The sequence below is a fragment of the Petromyzon marinus genome, chromosome 22, assembly GCF_048934315.1.
Source record: "Petromyzon marinus isolate PM22_M1 ecotype Great Lakes invasive population chromosome 22, UKy_Petmar_22M1.pri1.0, whole genome shotgun sequence".
NCBI classification, from domain to species: Eukaryota; Metazoa; Chordata; class Hyperoartia; order Petromyzontiformes; family Petromyzontidae; genus Petromyzon; species Petromyzon marinus.
In genome coordinates, this window is record NC_133688.1 from 11,310,091 (window position 1) to 11,330,891 (window position 20,801).

General features: G+C 45.8%; 1 protein-coding gene across 2 annotated transcripts in view; it reads left to right on the forward strand.

Moving 5' to 3' along the window:
* Nucleotides 1–606: 606 nt before the first annotated feature.
* LOC116945011 (SUN domain-containing ossification factor-like) overlaps nucleotides 607–20,801 on the forward strand; it is a 92,216-nt gene continuing 72,021 nt past the window's right edge. Inside the window, exon 1 of one of the 2 annotated variants that reach the window (XM_032959060.2) lies at nucleotides 607–899. In XM_032959060.2, coding sequence (XP_032814951.1) covers nucleotides 853–899 — 47 coding nt within the window. In that variant the 5' untranslated portion in view covers nucleotides 607–852. The remainder of the gene's footprint in view (nucleotides 900–20,801) is intronic. The other variant, XM_032959061.2, reaches the window with a different exon arrangement.

Consider the following 20,801-nt stretch of genomic DNA (forward strand, 5'->3'; position numbering starts at 1 on the left):
CAAACTCCCTTTTGTCGTGTGTAGCAGACATCGACATTGCCATGTAACTCCTGAACGTTTTGCCATACACAAATAATATTATTTAACTGTTGTCGCTTTGACGACTCGGCCCACTCTTGCAAGTGAGACTCTGCATTGACCTCTTGAGTCAACTTGAAACTTGCCCTGAACACTGCCAAAAACACGAGTTGTTGACCCCCTTCTGCCATGGCCTTGGGCTCAGTGAGTGATCTCACCTGGCCACTGGAATACGGGGAGGAGGTGCTGGAGGAGAGTGAGGAGGGGGAGTGGGAGGGGGTGTGTGGGGAAGAGGGAAGGTTGGGAGAGAGTGGGAGAGGAGGGAGAGTGGGAGGGGGGGCGAGAGGGAGGGAAGTGAGAGGGGGAGACGGGGGGGGGAGAGTGGGAAAGGGGGCGAGTGGGGGGGGAGTGGGAAAGGGGGGGAGTGGGAAAGGGGGCGAGTGGGGGGGTGGGAAAGGGGGCGAGTGGGGGCGGGGAAAGGGGGCGAGTGGGGGGGGAGTGGGAAAGGGGGCGAGTGGGGGGGGGAAAGGGGGGAGACGAGGGAGAGAGGGTGGGAGGAGTTGGTGGGGGGTGTGGGAGAAGGGGCGGGGTCTCGGTCGAGCCCTCTCCCGGACGTGACGTCATATCGACCGTCGTGGCCGCGCTGGGGCAGTGAGGCGCGCGTCTCAGCTTGCCACTTTTTTTTATTTTCAAACTCCGAATTAAGATCTCTCACCATTTAAACGACGTTTGTCTTCCCGCTCCTCCAATCTCACCCTCACCGACGTCTGAGCTTCGCTCGCCGCAAGTCGCCCACGTTACCAGCGCGGCGACGATGCCTCCCGTTGTCAAAATATGAAGAGAATTTTCGTGACTGCGGCTCTGCTCGTCGTTATCCTGAGGTGAGGAGAGACGGGGGGTGGTGTGTGTGGTGGTGGTGGTGGTGTGGTGTCTGTGGTGGTGGTGTGATTCTCTTCGCTAAGTAATGTCTGTCGAGTTTTTTTAAAGAGTGAGGGGGAGTAGTTGATGACCCTGGAGATGATCAGCAGCATCAGCAGCAGCAGATCGCTTCAAGTTGCGGTGGGAGCGGTGGTGATGCTGCCCAGTGGATCTCACAGAGAGAGATGCGTTGTCCTGTATCTAACCAGCTGAGACACACTCACGCTTTTACTCTTAAAACCAGTGGGATTATCAGAGTTGCTATATAACTTTGTGAGAGTACTGTACAACGTTTGACCAGCTGAGGTGCACCGCCACTCTTGCTGTTACACAAGTGGGATAATAAGAGTAGTTGAACACAGTGAGGGTTCAGTTAAACCACGTGAGATGAACGTTATTTATCAGTAATGCATTACAGTAGTCAACCGTGTTACAATGTATATGATTAACCAGCTGATATACTGTATTGAAACATTGCAGAATACTGTACAGTACCAGGTGTAAGAGTATTGTTTCACCAAGTGAGGTAATTTTTTATATAGCCAGGTAAGAATGCAGTGTTTGACCATATATTATTGAATCAGGGTTCCGTGTATTTAACCAGAATACCATACACAGTATTGAACCAAGTAAGAGTACCCGTTATTAACGACGCTCGTAAAACTAAACTTTACCGACCCACACTTTGAGTCATCATCATCACGATCCATGGGAAGATAGCTTCGTAGGTGTCCACTGCACGTTCGTCATTTGTTTCCACTTTCCTCTCTGTCTTGTGCCAATAATGTAAAGTAGTGGCCACATCTTTCTGGCATCGATCTGTTGTGCAGTCGTCAAGCCAATCTCTGAGGCCTCCCTCTCTTTCCGGTTCCTTCCATTTTTCCGATCAACAACAACAACACACACTTGTTTTAATTGGTGTGGAAAATGTTGACCCATACCTCGAACCCAGTGTGGTGTTTGATTTGCAGCACCAAGGGAAATTCGCCACGAATGGTCGCAGATGTGTCCATCGAGAGGCCTCATTCACCCTACCGATCTTTCCCTCCCCCACCTGTTCATAGGCAACTTGCTGATGTAGCTCATTGCAGATTCAGGTCCGCACGCTTCTGCGTGTAGGGGGGGGGGATAGAGAAGCTTGCTTGCTTGATTGCTGCTGCTGCTATGAGGTGTGGTCCTCGAGTGATTCATGATTGCACATCATTTGTGGGCACGTGAGATTGGCTTTTTTTATCAACAACAAAATAGGCCTTCAAACCATGGTGCGATGCCAACACGGGACAACACTGCAAAGCAGCAATATAGCTGCATGAACAAGTTGAATCCATAAGACGCCGGTTCAGATTGAGACTTCGTTTTAATTTCATGTTGGCAAGATTTACGCCAGGGTCAGCAGTGTGAGCTCACGTTCACTTACGTTGTGGCCCTGTGGGAGTGTGGAATGCTTTGCTTTTATGGCAAATAACACACGTTAACTTAGCACGCTAAAACATACTGTGTTATCATTTTGTCGGTAAGACATACTTGAATTGACCTAATTGCCGTGCCAGTTTGTATTCTATGCACGTACATGATTATTCTGTCACAGTGACGATGAATATTTGGCTATTAAATGCTGCAATTTGAAAAATGTACCCGCTTTAAAGTAATTTAAATTAGATATGTACATTTCACATTTACTAAAGCTCCGTCAGAAATAACGTCATTTCTTCTACTCATACCACTAGTGATGTAATTTGAGTCATGCCACTTGGCACACATCAGCCCCGTCCTGCTATCGATGTGGCAGGGACTTTAACATGCACTTCACAACAGACGATGCATTCTGGAAAGGCTCCATAGTCAACATTCACTGCTACAAGACAGAGACCTCCCAATCCAGTGAATAGCGACTCAGCATTCAGCATGCTGACTACATGACTCGACAACCAGTGTGTCCCGGCACAAACACAACTCTGATTGGTAGCACTTACCACTCTCCATTGACAGGCCATGTGTTATTGCGTGGAAGGTCCACGTTTCCGCGGCGTATACGTAAGTACGTATGTTCAACGTCTTTCGCAACGTACATAGCCAACCGTGCTAATTGGGAGATGCAATCGGAGGCAGTGACCAGTCTCTCTACAAAGCTGGTGTTCATTTTATTGATCCAAGAGGGAAGAGGGACAATTCTCCGAATCACCCCACCCCCCGTCCACGATTCGCTGTGCCACACAGCCTCCTGGCCAGCTGCTCCATACCACATTTCAATTTTATGGGGGTGGGGGCCAGTCTCTTTTTAAATTCAACATAACTAGAATTAATAAAGTATCTTCACAAAGTAGTATCTCAAGATTCTGTACAATAGGCAGGGGAATCAGATTTTTATATTCATAAAACTGGGTCAGAGCAGAGAGAAAGCAAACCCACAATACAGTAAAGATTATCACGGTTGAAGTTCAACGTACATGCAACATACGTACAAAGATTGACCGGGATTCCAGAAGGGGAAGAATGGTCATTTGCAAGCATAGGAGCAGAGGAAAGTCTTAGTGGACCTGGATGGAGTTGGCAGTGTGCGCATGATCAGGGTAGAAAGTTTTGGAAAACAGCAGAGGAAGTGGATTGACCACTCTCTCCAAAGCTGCCCATCTCGATTTGATCATACCCACATGGTCCAAATCACACACAGTTGGTGTGAATGTCAAACCGTTTTTAGTTATGGCATGTGTGTGCATGCTGATGAAGGGAGACAGTCGGGGGTTATTTTTGTAACCAGCTTGTTTGCCCGTCCTAGGACGGAAGCTGTAATATTTACGAAAAAATGTAGCAGATTATAATTGTATGTTGTGTAAATTTAATGGCAGTGAATCTTACACAAAACAAAGTCATCAAACACTTCACTGCGTTTCACTGTAACACTTTATTAATGGTAGTGAATCTTGCACGAAACTATGTCATAAAACACCTCAATTCATGTCACTGTAGCACTGTATTTAACTGACCTTCAATTTGTTCAAATTCACTGCTCTGATACTTTATTCTCTTCTGCTTCCGGTCGCTGGGCTTGAAATAATTTGGAATTCGATACAGTATCTGGAAAATCACCGATAAATTTCTATTTTACCATAATGTAGAAGCATAAATTAGACTTTTTGTCTCAAGTGCCGAAGAAATAAATAAAGACACCAAATGCACTTTGTTGCTGCGTAGAATTATTTATTATATCAACTTAAAATAAAGAAACGTCAAACTTAAAGCGAATTTGCAATATTTATTTATTTCCACTCGACCTTCTGCGGGAGGGTAAAATTCCACCCGCTCATGAATATTCATGACGGGGTGGTGCGGCATGTGGAGTGACGTCACGCATGTTACTACAGACATTCTTGGCTCATTATAGTAGGATTTTCGCGCAGTATAATACACTGAGATGATGTCACTCAGAAGTATGTCATTTGGCAGATGTCACATATGTCACAGTCAGCACTGATTGCGGACAGCTCATACCGTCATGGTCTCAAAGGACCCCTATTCAGTGCCAACTGCGATCTTGTGAAAGGAAACGCTTTCAGCTTCTTAATTCCCTCTTGCACCAATGTCTCCCTAAACACACTCTCTCCATGAATAAGTCAAGACTGCAAGGATGCTGTTTCAGCGTAATAAGAAAAAGAACGCTCTTTCCTTCAGCCTTCCTCAATGATTTCCTGTCGCACTCAATTTTGACTCGTCCGAGTCTTGTCACCAAAGTGTGACCTGTGATTTTTAACATGATGTTATAAGCAGTATTCGCGGTGATTAAATGAGTTATCGTGGAACACATGGCACTCAATGCAACTTGAGAGGAAGGAGAGCGCAAAGCTGTTGAAGTATGGCGCTGGAGAGGACGATTGCATATCTCTCGGACGGCAAGACCAACCCACGAAAGGGTCCGGTGAAATATCTAGACCAGTGTTCGTCGTCGCAAGGCCCACGGGACACTGGCGGGCCCTGGTGGCCTTTAGTGCCACCCCTGACACGCGGCCACCGACAACACATAAATGTGAAAACAATCCCCCATCGTCATGCTGTCAATTGTTTCAAATGTGTGGCAGCCCTCGTCACTGATGATATCTTATCGGCGAAAGTGCCCCCCCCCCCCCCTCTGAAATGTAGTGAAGAACACTGCTGTGTATACTGTAAACCTTTGTAGTAAGACAGGAATGTAAGTGTTGTGCGCACATACTTAGGGGACAGTCTGGATGAAACTGCTGATGTCATGTCAGGTTAAAGGAAAGAGGAACAGAGACTTAAGACAGCCGTCGGCAACTAAAGTAACACGAAGGGGCATTTTTATTCTAAATCGGTAAGGAATTCAATATTTCCAGAGCCACAATGCATGTGAATACGAAACGGGCCTCAATAAATTAGGTCACGAAGCAGTGGGGCTCCGGCGCCCCTGATTACCGACCGCTGGACTAAGATGAACAAATTGCATTGTATATTTTGCCAGCAGAACTGCATACGAATGTTTATAGGAAAACCTAGCATTACCGAGAGTGAAATATCCTCATCACCGAGGTCACAAACACTCGGCAATGATGATGATAATGACAGAGAAAAATGGGAAAATATTGACTGAGAAGGCCCATTGATTTGGATCTAAACGTGTTTTTATTTCACCGAGTTAACACAATTGTCAACTTATTAATTTCCAATATTTTGCTGAGACTGCTTAATTATAGTTTTTTTATAAATAGTTTTGGCTATCATTGTTGCCTTTCTGGTTATGGTAGTCGTGGGGGAGCTGTAGTGCAGCAATTAGCGCGCTGTGCTACCTGAGTTTGATTCCTGCTCACGGCCACCAACACCGGTGATGATTATCTTAAGCGGTCCTGAGCCTCCCCTAGGTCAACTCGGCCTCAAATGAGTACCTAGTGAAGTTTGGGCGTGGTGCTGGCCACCCCCTTGTGTGCTGCTGTCCTGGCTTTCATAAGCACTTGCCCAAATAAGTCTACCGAAGCTATACGGGGGATATGTGTCTGGTTATTGCACTGTGGCCTGCTTTGCAATAAAGGTTTTATAGAAATTGGGTCAGTCGTTGAGAATTACATTTTTTGTGTTTTGATTACATCATTTGTTAGGAAAGTGCTGGAGATGTTTTTCACTTGGAAATGTAAATTGATCATTTGATTTTGTAGAATTAGCAAAGTTACCACATCGCGATACGTATCGATGCAGATTTTTTTTTATGTCACGATGAGTGGAAAATATCCAGGGCACTGCGCTGGAGCAATGGCAGGGTGAACTGACCGCTCAGTGTGGTCACAAAGTCGGGTTGTTGTTTTTTATACGTTAGTTATTAAAATATTTTCTCCAGTTTTTTTTTTTTACGGCTGATAAAACATCCTCTATTTCAGTTGTTCAGTAACATGTTTTTTTGGTTCTTTTTCAGGATATTATATATATTTTTTTCAAATAGTTTTTTCCTGCAACCATATCCATTTTAACACGTAGTATTATATGCATCAGTGATATTTTTACGTCTGTTTATGATGCCTGTAATGTTGACGTTAACGGAGCAGGAGCAACACATGTTTGACACCTGTTCTTGTTGTCAATATTAAATATGAAATCCATAACCATAATCTAAAAGTCATGACTTAAAACATAGGGGATTTTAAAGTCCAAGTCATTAATCTGTAAGACATGGTCTCGATAAGGACATTGCTAAAAATACTAAAAAAAAGGAACTGGGAAAACATTTGTAAGTGGCACAGTCATGAAAAGAAAGTCTTGGGACTCAGTGGGGCTTTCCTGGGCAATATATTTTCATTTTAAAAAATGTGATGTTTTTCAAAAATATGCAATAACAGGACATCTTCTGAAGCCTTGGGATAAAGCTGTGCTGCTCTTCCGTAATAAAAACTAAAATAACTCGTTCATATTGCAGAGTCTAGTCATTTTATAACAAAGTCACTGTTGATTTTCCACAAAGTATCCCTCATTTTGTTGACCCTTCGAGGGCTGATGGGCTGTGTTGACCCCCAACTGACATTTGAACTCACGACCTTTAGATATTTAGCCTTGTGCTCTGGTCACAGCACCGATCCAGCCTGATTAATACATAGACAACTTATCCACTGCATTACAAAATAGAGTGCAATAAATAACGAGTTTATTTAACAAATGGCAGTACATTTATCGGCAATGCAGCTGGGAATCGGGTCAGTGGTAAAGCATGTGACCATAAGCGATGTTGTCAGCCCAGTGACTGTGAGCGAATGCGCGCGTGAGCGTGAAGCGGAGGCTAATGCGAGCGTGAATCAACGGCCTCTGTTGCGGACGCCCATGCGCCACGGCCGCTGCCGATGTCGAGCCTTCCCCGTCGACTCTCCTCGGCACCCGCTCACGTGGCCGTGGCATTGTCCGTTTTGTTCTGGAAATTCGCGAGCACGAGGCTACCTCCTGGCGACACTGCGGGAGGGATTGTCGCGTAACGACGAACCGTAAAGACATGCAAGGGAAAAAAACATCGCCGTTACCTAGTAGATAGGCGCCTAGGCTGTGTGTTCAGAATGTATTGCGCGATGTTGTAGTGGATAATATAAATAGACATGCAGTGGCCTCTTATCACCAAGTAAGAATGATCAGGCGCATCCCAATGGAACTTACGTGACATGACTCCCATATATTTTTTAAACATCGATGCAGTTATATCACCAGCACCCATTGGCGAAGTACGTGTTTGGTTCTGTCTTCCTTTCACGGAGTTTAATAACCGTCTCTTCTGGTACCTTCAACTGCCCAGGTGGTCAGAGCACTTTACTCAGTCATAAGGTCACAATCCAATTATAAAGGTTTTTTGGATTAGATTGCATAAATATAAATATGTCGTTTACCCACTACCACCCGACACAGCCAATTAGTAAGGTTTTTCATGTAAACAAAACATGCCAGTTAGTTACTACTTCAGGACAACGGCGTGTTGGAAAGTAAACCCACAGCATTTACAATTTGAGTACGATGTTTCGCTGGTGATTGCAACCAGCCTCATCAGGCGATTTTCCATAATTGTGAAGAAGTCTTCCTGTTTCAGTCTTCAATAGAGGAAAGGTGATGTCATCATTGTGAGCCTATCAGGTGCGAAAACCAGAGGGGGTTAATGTAGTCATATAAATTACAATGGATTATGTTAATCTGACAATATGCAGTACCTATTATCGGTTGGGTTAGTCACAGTTAATCAACATACACTGGAATGCTTTTTTGTATTTAGTTTAGTTTGTCCTTCCCCAGAAGAGCACAAGTTAAATTCTTGCTCACGGATTGACTCATCCAGTACTTCATCCTTCAGAAGCTTCCACTGGAAAGTCAAACAGTGGTTACCCTCTGGAGATACTGGCCTATGCTGAATTTCACCACTGATTCAGCATTACTACATTGATGAGCGCCACCTCCATGCTTATTTGAGCATGGGGGCCCACGTGTCACGATTCACTTGACTTTGTATGTCATGTCCAACATTGTAATCTTTACAATGGCTAGATGAAGCAACGTTGCTGTAATATCCCAACAATTCCTTCTCTAAATATATTTGTTTGGGTAACAAGCCCCATCACTGAGTTCTCACAGAGCTTAGTGAGTTCCAGTCAACCTGTATCACCATTTAGAAAACAATATACAGGTTTCATAGCAGCTGTCTTTGTTGTTGCCCGTGGACCTAAAGTCCCTGCTTGTCTATATGTTGTGTAGTAGCACCATGCGGAGACAAGGAATACTAAAGGGCTGTTGCTCACACTAGTGTAGGTGCACTCTATCTTGGTCCTTCCCCGGACACTTATACTTTTTGGACCCTACCCTTGGCTATCCCTTGGCTCTCTCACCCATCTGCCCCGGACGGGTGATCATCCAACAGTCCCACGATGAGGAGAGACCCTGGTCCTCTACCCTACTCTTTTACTCTTGGCTATCCCTTAGGCTCTCTCACTCATCTGCCCGGAGCAGGGGTTCAGCCAACACTGCTCCGCGACGAGGGGAGAGACACTCACTCCGGTCGGTCCTTACCCTGGCTCCCCACGACGACCCCGCCTTCGTCACGGGGTCCCCCTTGAGAACCCCTTTGGCGGCTCCTCCCCACCAGCTCGGCCCCGCCCTTGTTCCCGAAGGTGCTCTCCGAAGCCCCTTGCGTAACCCGTGACGTTACGTCATCCTTGACTGTCAACCCGCTCGCACCTCCTTCTGTTCGCCCCCTCATCGGTTACTCACAATACTCCTCTCCATATAGGTTGTTACAGAATAAAGGAAGTATAACCAGTAGCACAACTGGAAGGTATTTGGTGAGAACTGTTAAAAGAGCAAATGGCAAGGCTGCCCACTCACGGGCTTGCGTTTTTTAAAGTGAGTTCGACCGAACACACTGATTCGTGTAGATTCGGTACGGATAATAGCGTACCTCACATGCAGGGTGTTTGACAATATGTGCTTCATTAAAGCTCACCTCTCCCCACCGCCCACCCACCCACAAAAGCCTTGCAATTGTCTTTTGGGTTCATAGACCTATGGCGAAGGTGAGGGATTTGTGACAGATGGTGATTGAGTGTAGCGTAGCTGTAGACGAAAGGTTCTCGTCCGTGAAGTAAATAGATGGTGTGCCCCAACTTCTTGCCACGAGGGTTATAATTTCAGCTTGGAACACGCACGGTATTCGCTCGCTCTCGTAGACAGAGAACGACTCGGTCAGAGGCACCAAGGACGTACCACAGAATCAGAATAAAAATATTTAAATTGGAGGAGTCCGATGAGCTATAAAGCTCTTTTTCACAGTCGTCCAGTCGGGACGGGTGAGATCATTACAGCAACAAACAGTACAAACACATGATAGTCGTGCAAAGTACAAGAAAGGTAAACAACTCACCCAAACACATACAAGTAAGACTAAACCATCCCCATCCTACCAGGCAAAGCGACCTGGCCACAAATGATAGCTCAACAAAGTGGCCCATCATTTTGACATTTAGACAGCTGCGCAATTACCCGATCTCTGTGGTCCTCTATATATTCAGGTGTTATCGGTTAAATATTGAGTATTTACATGTGGGAAGAAACTGGAGCACCCGGAAAAAAAACCCTTGCGTGCAAGAGGGAAACACTATCCCATACCGATGTGGATTCAGGTGGATTCCACATGTTTTTCTGTACTGCCTTCAGCAAGCCAGGGTATAGCACCTTGGCTTTGAATGGTGCGAAGGAAGTTCAACATACATAAATTGTATTTCTATTGTATTTTTATCTTACTAGGTAAGACCCACTGAGCTATACAGTGAGGGAAAAAAGTATTTGATCTCCTGCTAATTTTGTACGTTTGCCCACTGACAAAAAAATGATCAGTCTATAATTTTAATGGTAGGTTTATTTGAACAGTGTCAAAAATGTTATAAATTTATTTGCATTTTAATGAGGGAAAAAGTATTTGACCCCCTCTGCAAACCCAGGTGTCTTTTATACAGGTGACGAGCTGAGATTAGGAGCACACTCTTAAAGGGAGTGCTCCTAATCTCAGCTTGTTACCTGTGTAGTGTTGCTCCGGAGACACTTCGTAGGGGGGGGGCACGTCTTTATTATCCACACGTACCCTAACTACTATACATCAATTCTTCATGCAGTTGATCTTGAGGACCTCTTCCACTTGGTATACTATACGCCTCCTATGTAGCATGCCTAACCCGACTACGCTCCAGGTCCTCCGGCTATAATATACTATGTGAGACTACCTGACCTGACCCAGCCAAGGTACAGGTCCAACACTGACCTCACAGAGCTTCGGCCCTTAAAAGGACGGCGAAGCTAGGGGTTCAGAGTCCTCCTCTAGCAGGTCTTCCTTCTTAAACTGGTTATCTTCCAACTGCTTCCGTCTCCAACTGCTTCGGTTTTTAAACTGCCTGGACCTCTCCGGAGGTTCGCCTTATATCCGTTTCTCAGCCGAGGTGCGAACCTCGGTGAGGAACGTGGGTGACCCCAGAGTCCCCCACTGAGGTCCGCATGTCTGCCGTTGCAGGTCAATGCAGCCGCAGCCCCCCAGCCTTTGGGAGTGTTTGCGAGGGATCGTAGAATCCCTCACAGCCCCCCAACTGCTTCAGGGCTGCCTGTCATTGCCTGCAAGTGCAGCCCATCCATGGCGCTACACCTGTATAAAAGACACCTGTCCACAGACGCAATCAATCAATCAATCAGATTCCAAACTCTCCACCATGGCCAAGACCAAAGAGCTCTCCAAGGATGTCAGGGACAAGATTATAGACCTACACAAGGCTGGAATGGGCTACAAGACCATTGCCAAGCAGCTTGGTGAGAAGGTGACAACAGTTGGTGCGATTACTCGCAAATGGAAGAAACACAAAAGAAATGTCAACCTCCCTCGGCCTGGGGCTCCATGCAAGATCTCACCTCGTGGAGTTGCAATGATCATGAGAACGGTGAGGAATCAGCCCAGAACTGCACGGGAGGATCTTGTCTCAAGGCAGCTGGGACCATAGTCACCAAGAAAACAATTGGTAACACACTACGCCGTGAAGGACTGAAATCCTGCAGCGCCCGCAAGGTCCCCCTGCTCAAGAAAGCACATATACATGTCCGTCTGAAGTTTGCCAATGAACATCTGAATGATTCAGAGGACAACTGGGTGAAAGTGTTGTGGTCAGATGAGACCAAAATGGAGCTCTTTGGCATCAACTCAACTCGCCGTGTTTGGAGGAGGAATGCTGCCTATGACCCCAAGAACACCATCCCCACCGTCAAACATGGAGGTGGAAACATTATGCTTTGGGGATGTTTTTCTGCTAAGGGGACAGGACAACTTCACCGCATCAAAGGGACGATGGACGGGGCCATGTACCGTCAAATATTGGGTGAGAACCTCCTTCCCTCAGCCAGGGCATTGAAAATGGGTCGTGGATGGGTATTCCAGCATGACAATGACCCAAAACACACGGCCAAGGCAACAAAGGAGTGGCTCAAGAAGAAGCACATTAAGTTCCTGGAGTGGCCTAGCCAGTTTCCAGACCTTAATCCCATAGAAAATCTGTGGAGGGAGCTGAAGGTTCGAGTTGCCAAATGTCAGCCTCGAAACCTTAATGACTTGGAGAAGATCTGCAAAGAGGAGTGGGACAAAATCCCTCTTGAGATGTGTGCAAACCTGGTGGCCAACTACAAGAAACGTCTGACCTCTGTGATTGCCAACAAGGTTTTTGCCACCAAGTACTAAGTCATGTTTTGCAGAGGGGTCAAATACTTATTTCCCTCATTAAAATGCAAATCAATTCATAACATTTTTGACATGCGTTTTTCTGGATTTTTTTGTTATTCTCTCTCTCACTGTTCAAATAAACCTACCATTAAAATTATAGACTGATCATTTCTTTATCAGTGGGCAAACGTACAAAATCAGCAGGCGATCAAATACTTTTTTCCCTCACTGTATAGCTCTTTTTCATATTCTTGGTTCTTTCGGTAAAGTCACGTAGAAGGGAAACAATAAAATTATCACGATGTTTCGACTGCAACACAAGCAATCATCATCAGGTGTGAAAACCACAGCAATAATTTTTTTTCAAATTTTCTTGCTGTGGTTTTCACACCTGATGATGATGCAGTCGAAACGTCACGAGAATTTTATTGTTTTATATTTTTTATAATTTTATTGTTTCCCTTCTACGTGACTTTACCGAAAGAATATGAATCTCTGCAGTCACAATAGCCTTAAATCAAAATGTATGGCTCTTTTTCAGAAGCGACCTAGCCACAAATGAAAGCTCCATTAAGTGGCTCATGTGGACATTTACAGCAGCTAAATACTCTAAACACATGTTGATTTTAAATGTCGAGGGAAAAATGGAGGAACTGGAGAAAAATCCATGCAACCACGGGGAGAGAAACATGCAACCTCCAAATATACAAGCGTCAGGGGCGGGATCGAACCCACGACCTTTTTCATAGCAGGCGAGGACGTTAACATCTCACTACATACATGGACGCCCACGGGAAGGGAGTTTCACAACCGTTGTGTGACCCACCAACCCTCGCCTCCACAGTGCTGGACTACAGGCGTGCATAGTCGCCACCAGCTGACTGTTCACGAGTGTTCATGTTCCCAGTCATCCTGCATGTATTCATTCCACAGTAGCCCACAGGGTGATTTTATTTTCATTTGGAATGTCTTTGCTGCACACGCATAAAATGCCATGTCATTTACTGTAAACTTGGCAAGCGGTGATTATACTAACTGCTTGGCTACATTTTCTACTGACTAGCATTCAGGTTGTGTAACCTTTTTGACAAATATTACTTACAAAGAGCATGTCCATTACGTGCAGTTTTAGTTACACTGTAATGTGTGCAAAAGCTTTGCCCCTTCCCATCGAAAGGCAACAGCAATTTCCCCCTCCCTTTCTGTTGCCATCGCCACGCCTTGCAACCACACTGCATTCTGCTGGTGGCATTCACATGCGACACTGCTGTGGAAGAATTCATATTTGTGATTTTAAATAGCATACTACCAAAACTTCCAATTGCTCAGGGTTGACTTATCCTTTTCATGATCATTATCACCATCATTGTTGTCATCTCTTCGTGAGTATTAATAAATCAATTTTGAATATTAATTGCTTATGGTTGTGTAGAATAGTACTTCTTGACACCAAGGAGGATTGTAAAACCAGACGGAGACGAGGATTCTTACTTTAGGCTGCTTGCCGTTTATTAACTTGTACACACTCTGTCCACTGTACACTCACTGGTTGTTTACACTCTCTGCACTCGACGCTTACACCCGTTATGGCACACGTCAGATCTGTCCTTTACGCGGACATCCCTTCAGCTATCTATGCCCCGGTATGGCTTCCCTTTGTATACCCACTTATTTTCCCCGGGCAGGGGATCATCCAACACCGCCCGGCGACGAGGTAAGACCTGTTCATCTCGAGCCCTCCTTCGGCGGCGGCTGGGATGTCGTCCACGCAGGCTCTCGTTCCTCTCTCTCCCAACGACGGCGACTTCACTCTCCCCACGGCAACCCAGACTCATGCACACTCCTGCTTATATACCGCCCCTCATTCTGAGTCCGCACGTGCTCCCACTTAAGCTTCCATCTGCAAGGCGCCCCTCGCATCACGTGCTCCCACTTAAGCTGCTGTCTCCATGGTGCCAACCCCCTGTTCCCACACGCACACCTGTTCGCCCCCAATTGCCCTCGCTCACAGAGACTTGCGCAAGCTTGCATCATGCATGCCCTTGCATGAACTTTCCACAAACTCAAACTTTCCCGTGCTCATCCCTCGCGGTACTCCTCTACATGACCCCCCCCTCCGTGAAGAAAAATCAGCCGTCCCGGCTGTCATTGTCACCTTATATATATAAAAAAAATCTAGACGACCCCTACGACAAGCAGCAAAAACGTCACAAAACAACAACACACTCTAACACAGAACCCCCAAGCTAACACCCCTATTGCCACGATATAAGAACAATATAACACCACCAACAATCCAAGAATGCAAAAAAACAAGGGGGGAATGACCGTCTGCGAGGAAAACACAATACCGGACGGCCAATTTCGAAAAGTCCCTTCAAGCAGTGTCCCGCTGCGCCCGTCACACTAACGGCGCCGGCCTGCTCCCCCCCCCCCGCAAGCAAAAAGCCCCTCGCGCAGTGGCGGTGCGCTTTCCTGCGTGCCGGCTCACCCCACAAACATAACGCAGGCGGCCCCCCAGACTCCAGACGTCGGGAACCATCTCTTCAAATCGCGGGCTCCTCTCACCCTCTCAGCCGACGTCCTCCCCCGCTCTTCTCACTCCAATCGCACCCCGCTCGCCATCGCAGGGCACTAGTGGCGCTCCGCCAGGCCGGCGCAGCGCAGAAGGCGCAGCAGCCTGCAGAAAACACGCGGCGGCAGACGCACAGCGACGGCAATGGCGCCTGAATGCCGCGTCGCAGCCGCGTGCCAAATGGCGGGAACGCCTGCAGCCGCAGTAACGGCGCGAACCGCCGCAGCCGAGGAGCGGCGCGAACCGCCGCAGCGACCCAATGGCGGCCGCGTCCTCCCGCAGCCCCGCTGCTGACTCGCCAACTCCCAGCCATTCCATCGACGTCAGCAGCTGGTCGAGTCGGCCGGCGATGTCGCCCCAGCTCTCCTTCGATGGTGGCCAGTCGGGGCCCGCAGCCTCCTCCCGCGCAGGCTGCAGTCGCCCCCCCCCCCCCCCCCCCCGGGGCACCTCCCCGGGGCTCCGGACTCCGGGGTCATCGCGGGGAGAACTCTGGTGCATCCTTCGTCGTCCATCTGCACCACCGGTTGGTTCTTGCACTTCGCTGCCGGCTTCTACTCAACGCCAGCGAAGGGTTTCGGCTTCTTTGAAAATAAACAGCGTTGCTCTTGTGAAGGTTCAACGACGGCCACTTCCGACACCAAATGTAGAATAGTACTTCTTGACACCAAGGAGGATTGTAGAAACAGATGGAGACGAGGATTCTTACTTAAGGCTGCTTGCCGTTTATTCACTCGTACACATTCTGTCCACTGTACACTCACTGGTTGTTTACACTTTCTGCACTCAACGCTTCCACCCGTTATGGTGCACGTCAGAACTCTGTCCTTTACGCAGACATTCCTTCAGCTATCTACGCCCCAGTACGGCTTCCCTTTGTCTACCCACTCGTCTGCCCCAGGCGGGGGATCATCCAACAGCATCCGGTGACGAGGCGAGACCTCTACATCTCGATCCCTTCGGCGGCGGCTGGGATGTTGTCCACGCAGACTCTCGTTCCTCTCCCAACGACGGCGAATTCACTCTCCCCCGGCGACCCAGAACTCACACACACTCCTGCTTATATATCCCGCCTCATTCTGAGTCCGCACGTGCTCCCACTTAAGCTTCCGTCTCCATGGCGCCAACCCCGTGTTCCCACACGCACACCTGTTCGCCCCCAATTGCCCTCACTCACCTCACAGAGACTTGCCAAAGGTTGCATCATGCATGCCCTTGCACCTTTCCACAAATTCACACTTTCCCGAGCCTCGCGGTACTCAGCTACAGTAGTAATAATAATAATGAATGCTGGTGAGACTGCCACTACAGATAGTCCCCTAGTTACGATGGTCCGACATACGATATTTTTTACTTACGATGGGTTCGTCGTAACGCATCTCCATCGTAAGTAGAGGACTACCTGTATTTAGTAGGCATAATTTTCTGTTCTAGTAATGTTGAGTCTAAGCTAGCAGTGTGAGCATGTGAAGAGCCTTCATTTAGCTTTGTGATGACGACGATAATGTTACTAGCACTTACACAGCTCTTACATGGGTCATAAAAGCCATTGTAATGAACACTGGCTACAGAATCAATCAGGTTACACGTTTTTTCACATGTGGTAATGTTACAGTGACATTGGACTTTTATCACTGCCATACTTCATCTTACATCATGTGTACGCGTATCATGTTGGGCTTTGAGGTGTTTTTTGTTACGGACGCCCCCTATGCAAACATCACCCCCCAGGTTCCCCGTGTGAACTTAAGTATTGGATTAAAAAACCCCAAAGATTTCCAGTAACCTTCAGCATAACAGAATGGCTTTCAATTGTGAGAATGTTTATTACAGGTTAATTTAAATATATGATACATGAGGATGGAGGATGAGGTTGTGGCTTCGATCCCCACTCCAATGCCTGTATATTTGGAGTTTGCATGTTGTCCCCGTGGTCGTGTGATTATTTTTTTCAGGACCTGGTTTTCCTCTTCACATTTAGAAACATGTGTTGAGAGTATTTGGCTACTGCTATACATTTCCAAATGATAAGCCACTTCGCTGACCTATCATTTGTGGCCAAGTTGCTTCGGAAAAAGAGATATATAGCTCAGTGGGCCTTACCTGATAAAATAAAAAATAGTTTTTAGTTTAGACTACTCATTTTCGACGGCAAATAAGTTAAGTGCGATGTTTGTAGCTAAAAAGCGTAAAAGGCCTGAACTCTGTGAGCTTATGCACAGCTCTCGAGGTGACGCAACTTCACCGCTAATTGCGCAACGTCACTTACAAACAGCACAGACCACACTTCATCCCCCACTCCTCAACCCTCTCCCCATGTCCACAATTCCTCTCCACCCCTGCCTGCAACTGCAAATATGGGGCCAATATTATGATCCTGGTCAAATCTAATTGTTTAACTGGTTTTATTGGCCCTCACACACCGCCTGTGGTTAGAGGGAGTTCAAATCCCAGTTGGCAGTTAACTCGTCCCATTATCCTTTCGGGTCCATGAAATTACAACTGCTTTGTGCAAATCCCACAATTATTTGTTCATTGGATAACGAACAAAGGTTTAGCCAAAGATATCCCACGACTAGCTGAACACTGTCTAAAGAACACCTACTTCTTGTGGCAAGGTGACTTCTATAAACAAAAGGAAGGAGCAGCAATGGGCTCTCCTTTGTCTCCTGTGATAGCGAATTTGTACATGGAAGATTTAGAAACAAAAGCAATAGCTTCAAGCACACTAAAACCATCTGCTTGGTTTAGATATGTGAATAACACATTGATGGTCTGGCCACATGGCAAAGATACACTGAACGCATTTCTAAATCATCTCAACTCGCAAAACCCATCCATCCAGTTCACCATGGAAGTGGAAGCTGACAGAACTCTACCATTTCTGGATATTCTGCTCGGACGGGGTAGAAATGGTTAAATAACAGTGTTTACCGAAAGAAAACGCATACTGATGCCTATCTGAATGCAGTCACACCATCACCCCGCACAGAAATCTTCTCTTATCAAGACGCTCATTCATCGAGCTAAGAAAGTGTCAGATAGTGACAGTCTGACATGTGGAATTCAACATGTTAAAGAAGCGCTGCAAATGAACGGTTACAATGATGCACAAATCAAGAGGGCATTGAATACCAAAACCAAATCAAATAACAAGAGCATTGAAACTGCCCAAGTAATTAAAACGAGCAAATACCGTACATTGCGGGAATAACTGCTAAACTAGCCAGATGTTTGGCACGGTATATAAAATACAGAATCTAATATATTGTACAAAAGATGTGTTACGGAAGCTATCAACAGAAGGTGTGTACAGGATTAACTGCACGTGTGGTAAACGTTGTTGGGAAAACAGGACGAATGATCAGCACGAGACTATAAGAACATCAGAGATATATTAAATTCTCCCAAATGCAACTGTCAGCAGTAGTAGAACACGCGTGCCAACAAGGACACTCAATTGATTTTGATAATGTTGAAGTTTTGAGCAAAACTAGCTACTACTGGCCAAGACTAATTAGATAATCTATCGAAATTGAAAGAAATCAAAATAACTTTCACCGTTCGGATAGCTACCGTCTTAGTGCTGCGTGGAAGCGAATTATCAAATCATCCATTACTTAAATGCATGCCTACAAAGGGCAGCGTACTTCAATAGGGATTACAGTTGATAGGGCTATTTTAATGAACATAATAGACAGGAAGGACAAGTTCAAAGGGCTCGCATAATGCACATGCATAATGTATGTTGCCTCAGTAATCCCCCCCCGCCCCCCACGTGGCACAAGAGTGCAGAAGGGTGGTCACCACATCTACGTCTCTATATAAGAAACGAAACAGTTAGACTTGTCCAGAAATTTGGTTGTCGCCTGATGAAGCTAGTTGTAATTACTGGCGAAACGTTGTACTCAGATTGTAAATGTTGTGGCTTGGCTCACCAACACACCGGTGTGCTGTACGAGTGACGAATTGGCATGTTCTGTTTATGTGACAACCCTTACTAGTTGGCTGTGTCGGGTGGTGGCGGGTTTTAACGACACATTTAGATATTTACACTCTCTAACTCAAAACCCTCTATTATGGATGATATTGCTCGCGAAAGCCTACGTGTTAAACTCCATGACCTGCATGCCACGGGCAGGTCCTTATCCAGCAGCGGATATATTAATACATATCCTGTACACACAAATACAACATACATTCACAGATTACATTAAAACAGAGCATTTGCCACGTTGGGAATTACAATGCTGCCTTTTGTGCCAAGTCTGGAGGCTGCTGTATTAAATTATGTTAATCCGGAGCATGCCCGGCTAAGTGAATGTCTGTAACTTTTCACCCTTTGCCTTGCTCGGTGCACAATGGTGCTTTAATGTAATGAAACAACAACGCATTGAATGGCAGATATTTGTGGCGCAGCCACTCGCTGACCGTATTCTTTGCATAGTCGTCTGCTTCCCCTTTTGTGGTTTGGTCAATGCCGTGGTTTTGGATTTGCAACATATAACCGAGATGCTATCTTGTCAAAGAACCTACAAATATCAGCGTGGCTTTTACGTGCTGCCTCACTCTTAATTTGTTTGTCTAAGCGGTAAAGAGCACGTTTATAATAACTCGCATCATCATTATATTCAAGGGCTGCGAACGACACTTGCAGCCGATCTCTGTTCAGTGGGTGACTACACCTTCGCCCCTTGCTACTCTTGCCATCGGAAACGATCTCCTGTTTGTTGTCTGCATTGCCAACTCTGTACCCCCTTGCTCCAGTACTTTACCCAAGCTTGCGAGGAACTCTCCCTGCCCATCCACGTTCTTCCACACCAATATTACCACATTGCGGCTCTATTCTCATTGCTGCTCCACATGCTGGAATACCGTTGCCACTCATCTCCAGCTTGGTGTACTTTCCCTTCTCTCCCCCCTCTTTATTTCCCGATTAAAACAAAGCACAGAGCATACTTTTACCTTTACCGTGTTTGTGGTGCCTCTTGCTCCCACATGTTTGCACTGTCTTTATTTTATTTGTGTGTTATGTCACTTTTAGACTAACATTTATTTGCACCTGTACCTAATTTTTTCCCTCGTTATATTTGCATTGTTTTTTTATTTGTGTAGGTTTTCATTTCAATATTATGAATAATATTGGTCGCGAAAGCCTACATGTTAAATTGTGTAGGTTTTGTTTACCACTTTTAAATACCTCGCTTGTTGTGCAATAATATTTCTTAATATCCTCGTGCTAGTTCTTTGCAATATTGATGTCTTTGTTTTGTTGATGCTGTGCTCACGCATCATGGATTTTCTTTGTAAAATAGCTGGGTAACTGGCTAAATGCGATCATCTGTGTAATAAAATAAATAAAATAAACTTCAACCAAACTTTTAAAAAATTTCTTCACCCTGTTTTTAGAATTGTGTTACCACACCACTTTAAATCGTGCTGTTGCTTTCGGGACCTTTATAAGTTGAAACTTTATTGTTATTATCATCATCATCATGAACAATACTTGATATGTGTACCAACTTGTGGGAAGTCACAAGTGATTGGCCTGTGGAGATCGATATTGGATCTTGACATAGGAATGTGGAATTTTTACCACTGGCTTAGGATATTCCGGTTCTTTTGCTGTTTGTTTGCTCAAAAAAAACAAATCGTGATCCTTGAAAGTACAGGATTTTCAGGGCTGTTAGATTGTTTTCCTCGTTTACAATTTCACGAGAGTGTAGAATTGCAATAACATAAAAATCAGTGACAGGCTGTAGCCAGCTGACGCTGGGGAAAGATACCCCATTGGTCCTGAGCCAGTACCTTGACAGGTTGATTTGATGGCCTGTGGTTGGCACGTTAAAATAAATATATCCCTGTTTTTATAGATTTTTATTGCTCTCAGCCCTGTCTGCAGTGGCCAAATGAAGATACATCGTCAAACACTTTAAAGTTCTTTGTTTTCAGCTCGGTGGTCTGAACTTATTGATCCTAAAATGAAATGTCTCTTTGTTTTGTGCTTCAGTGAGCTGGGAATTCTCCATTGTACACTGCTGGATGAATGCTGTCAATCGTGGTAGTTGTTTGACCCAACATGCTTTCTCA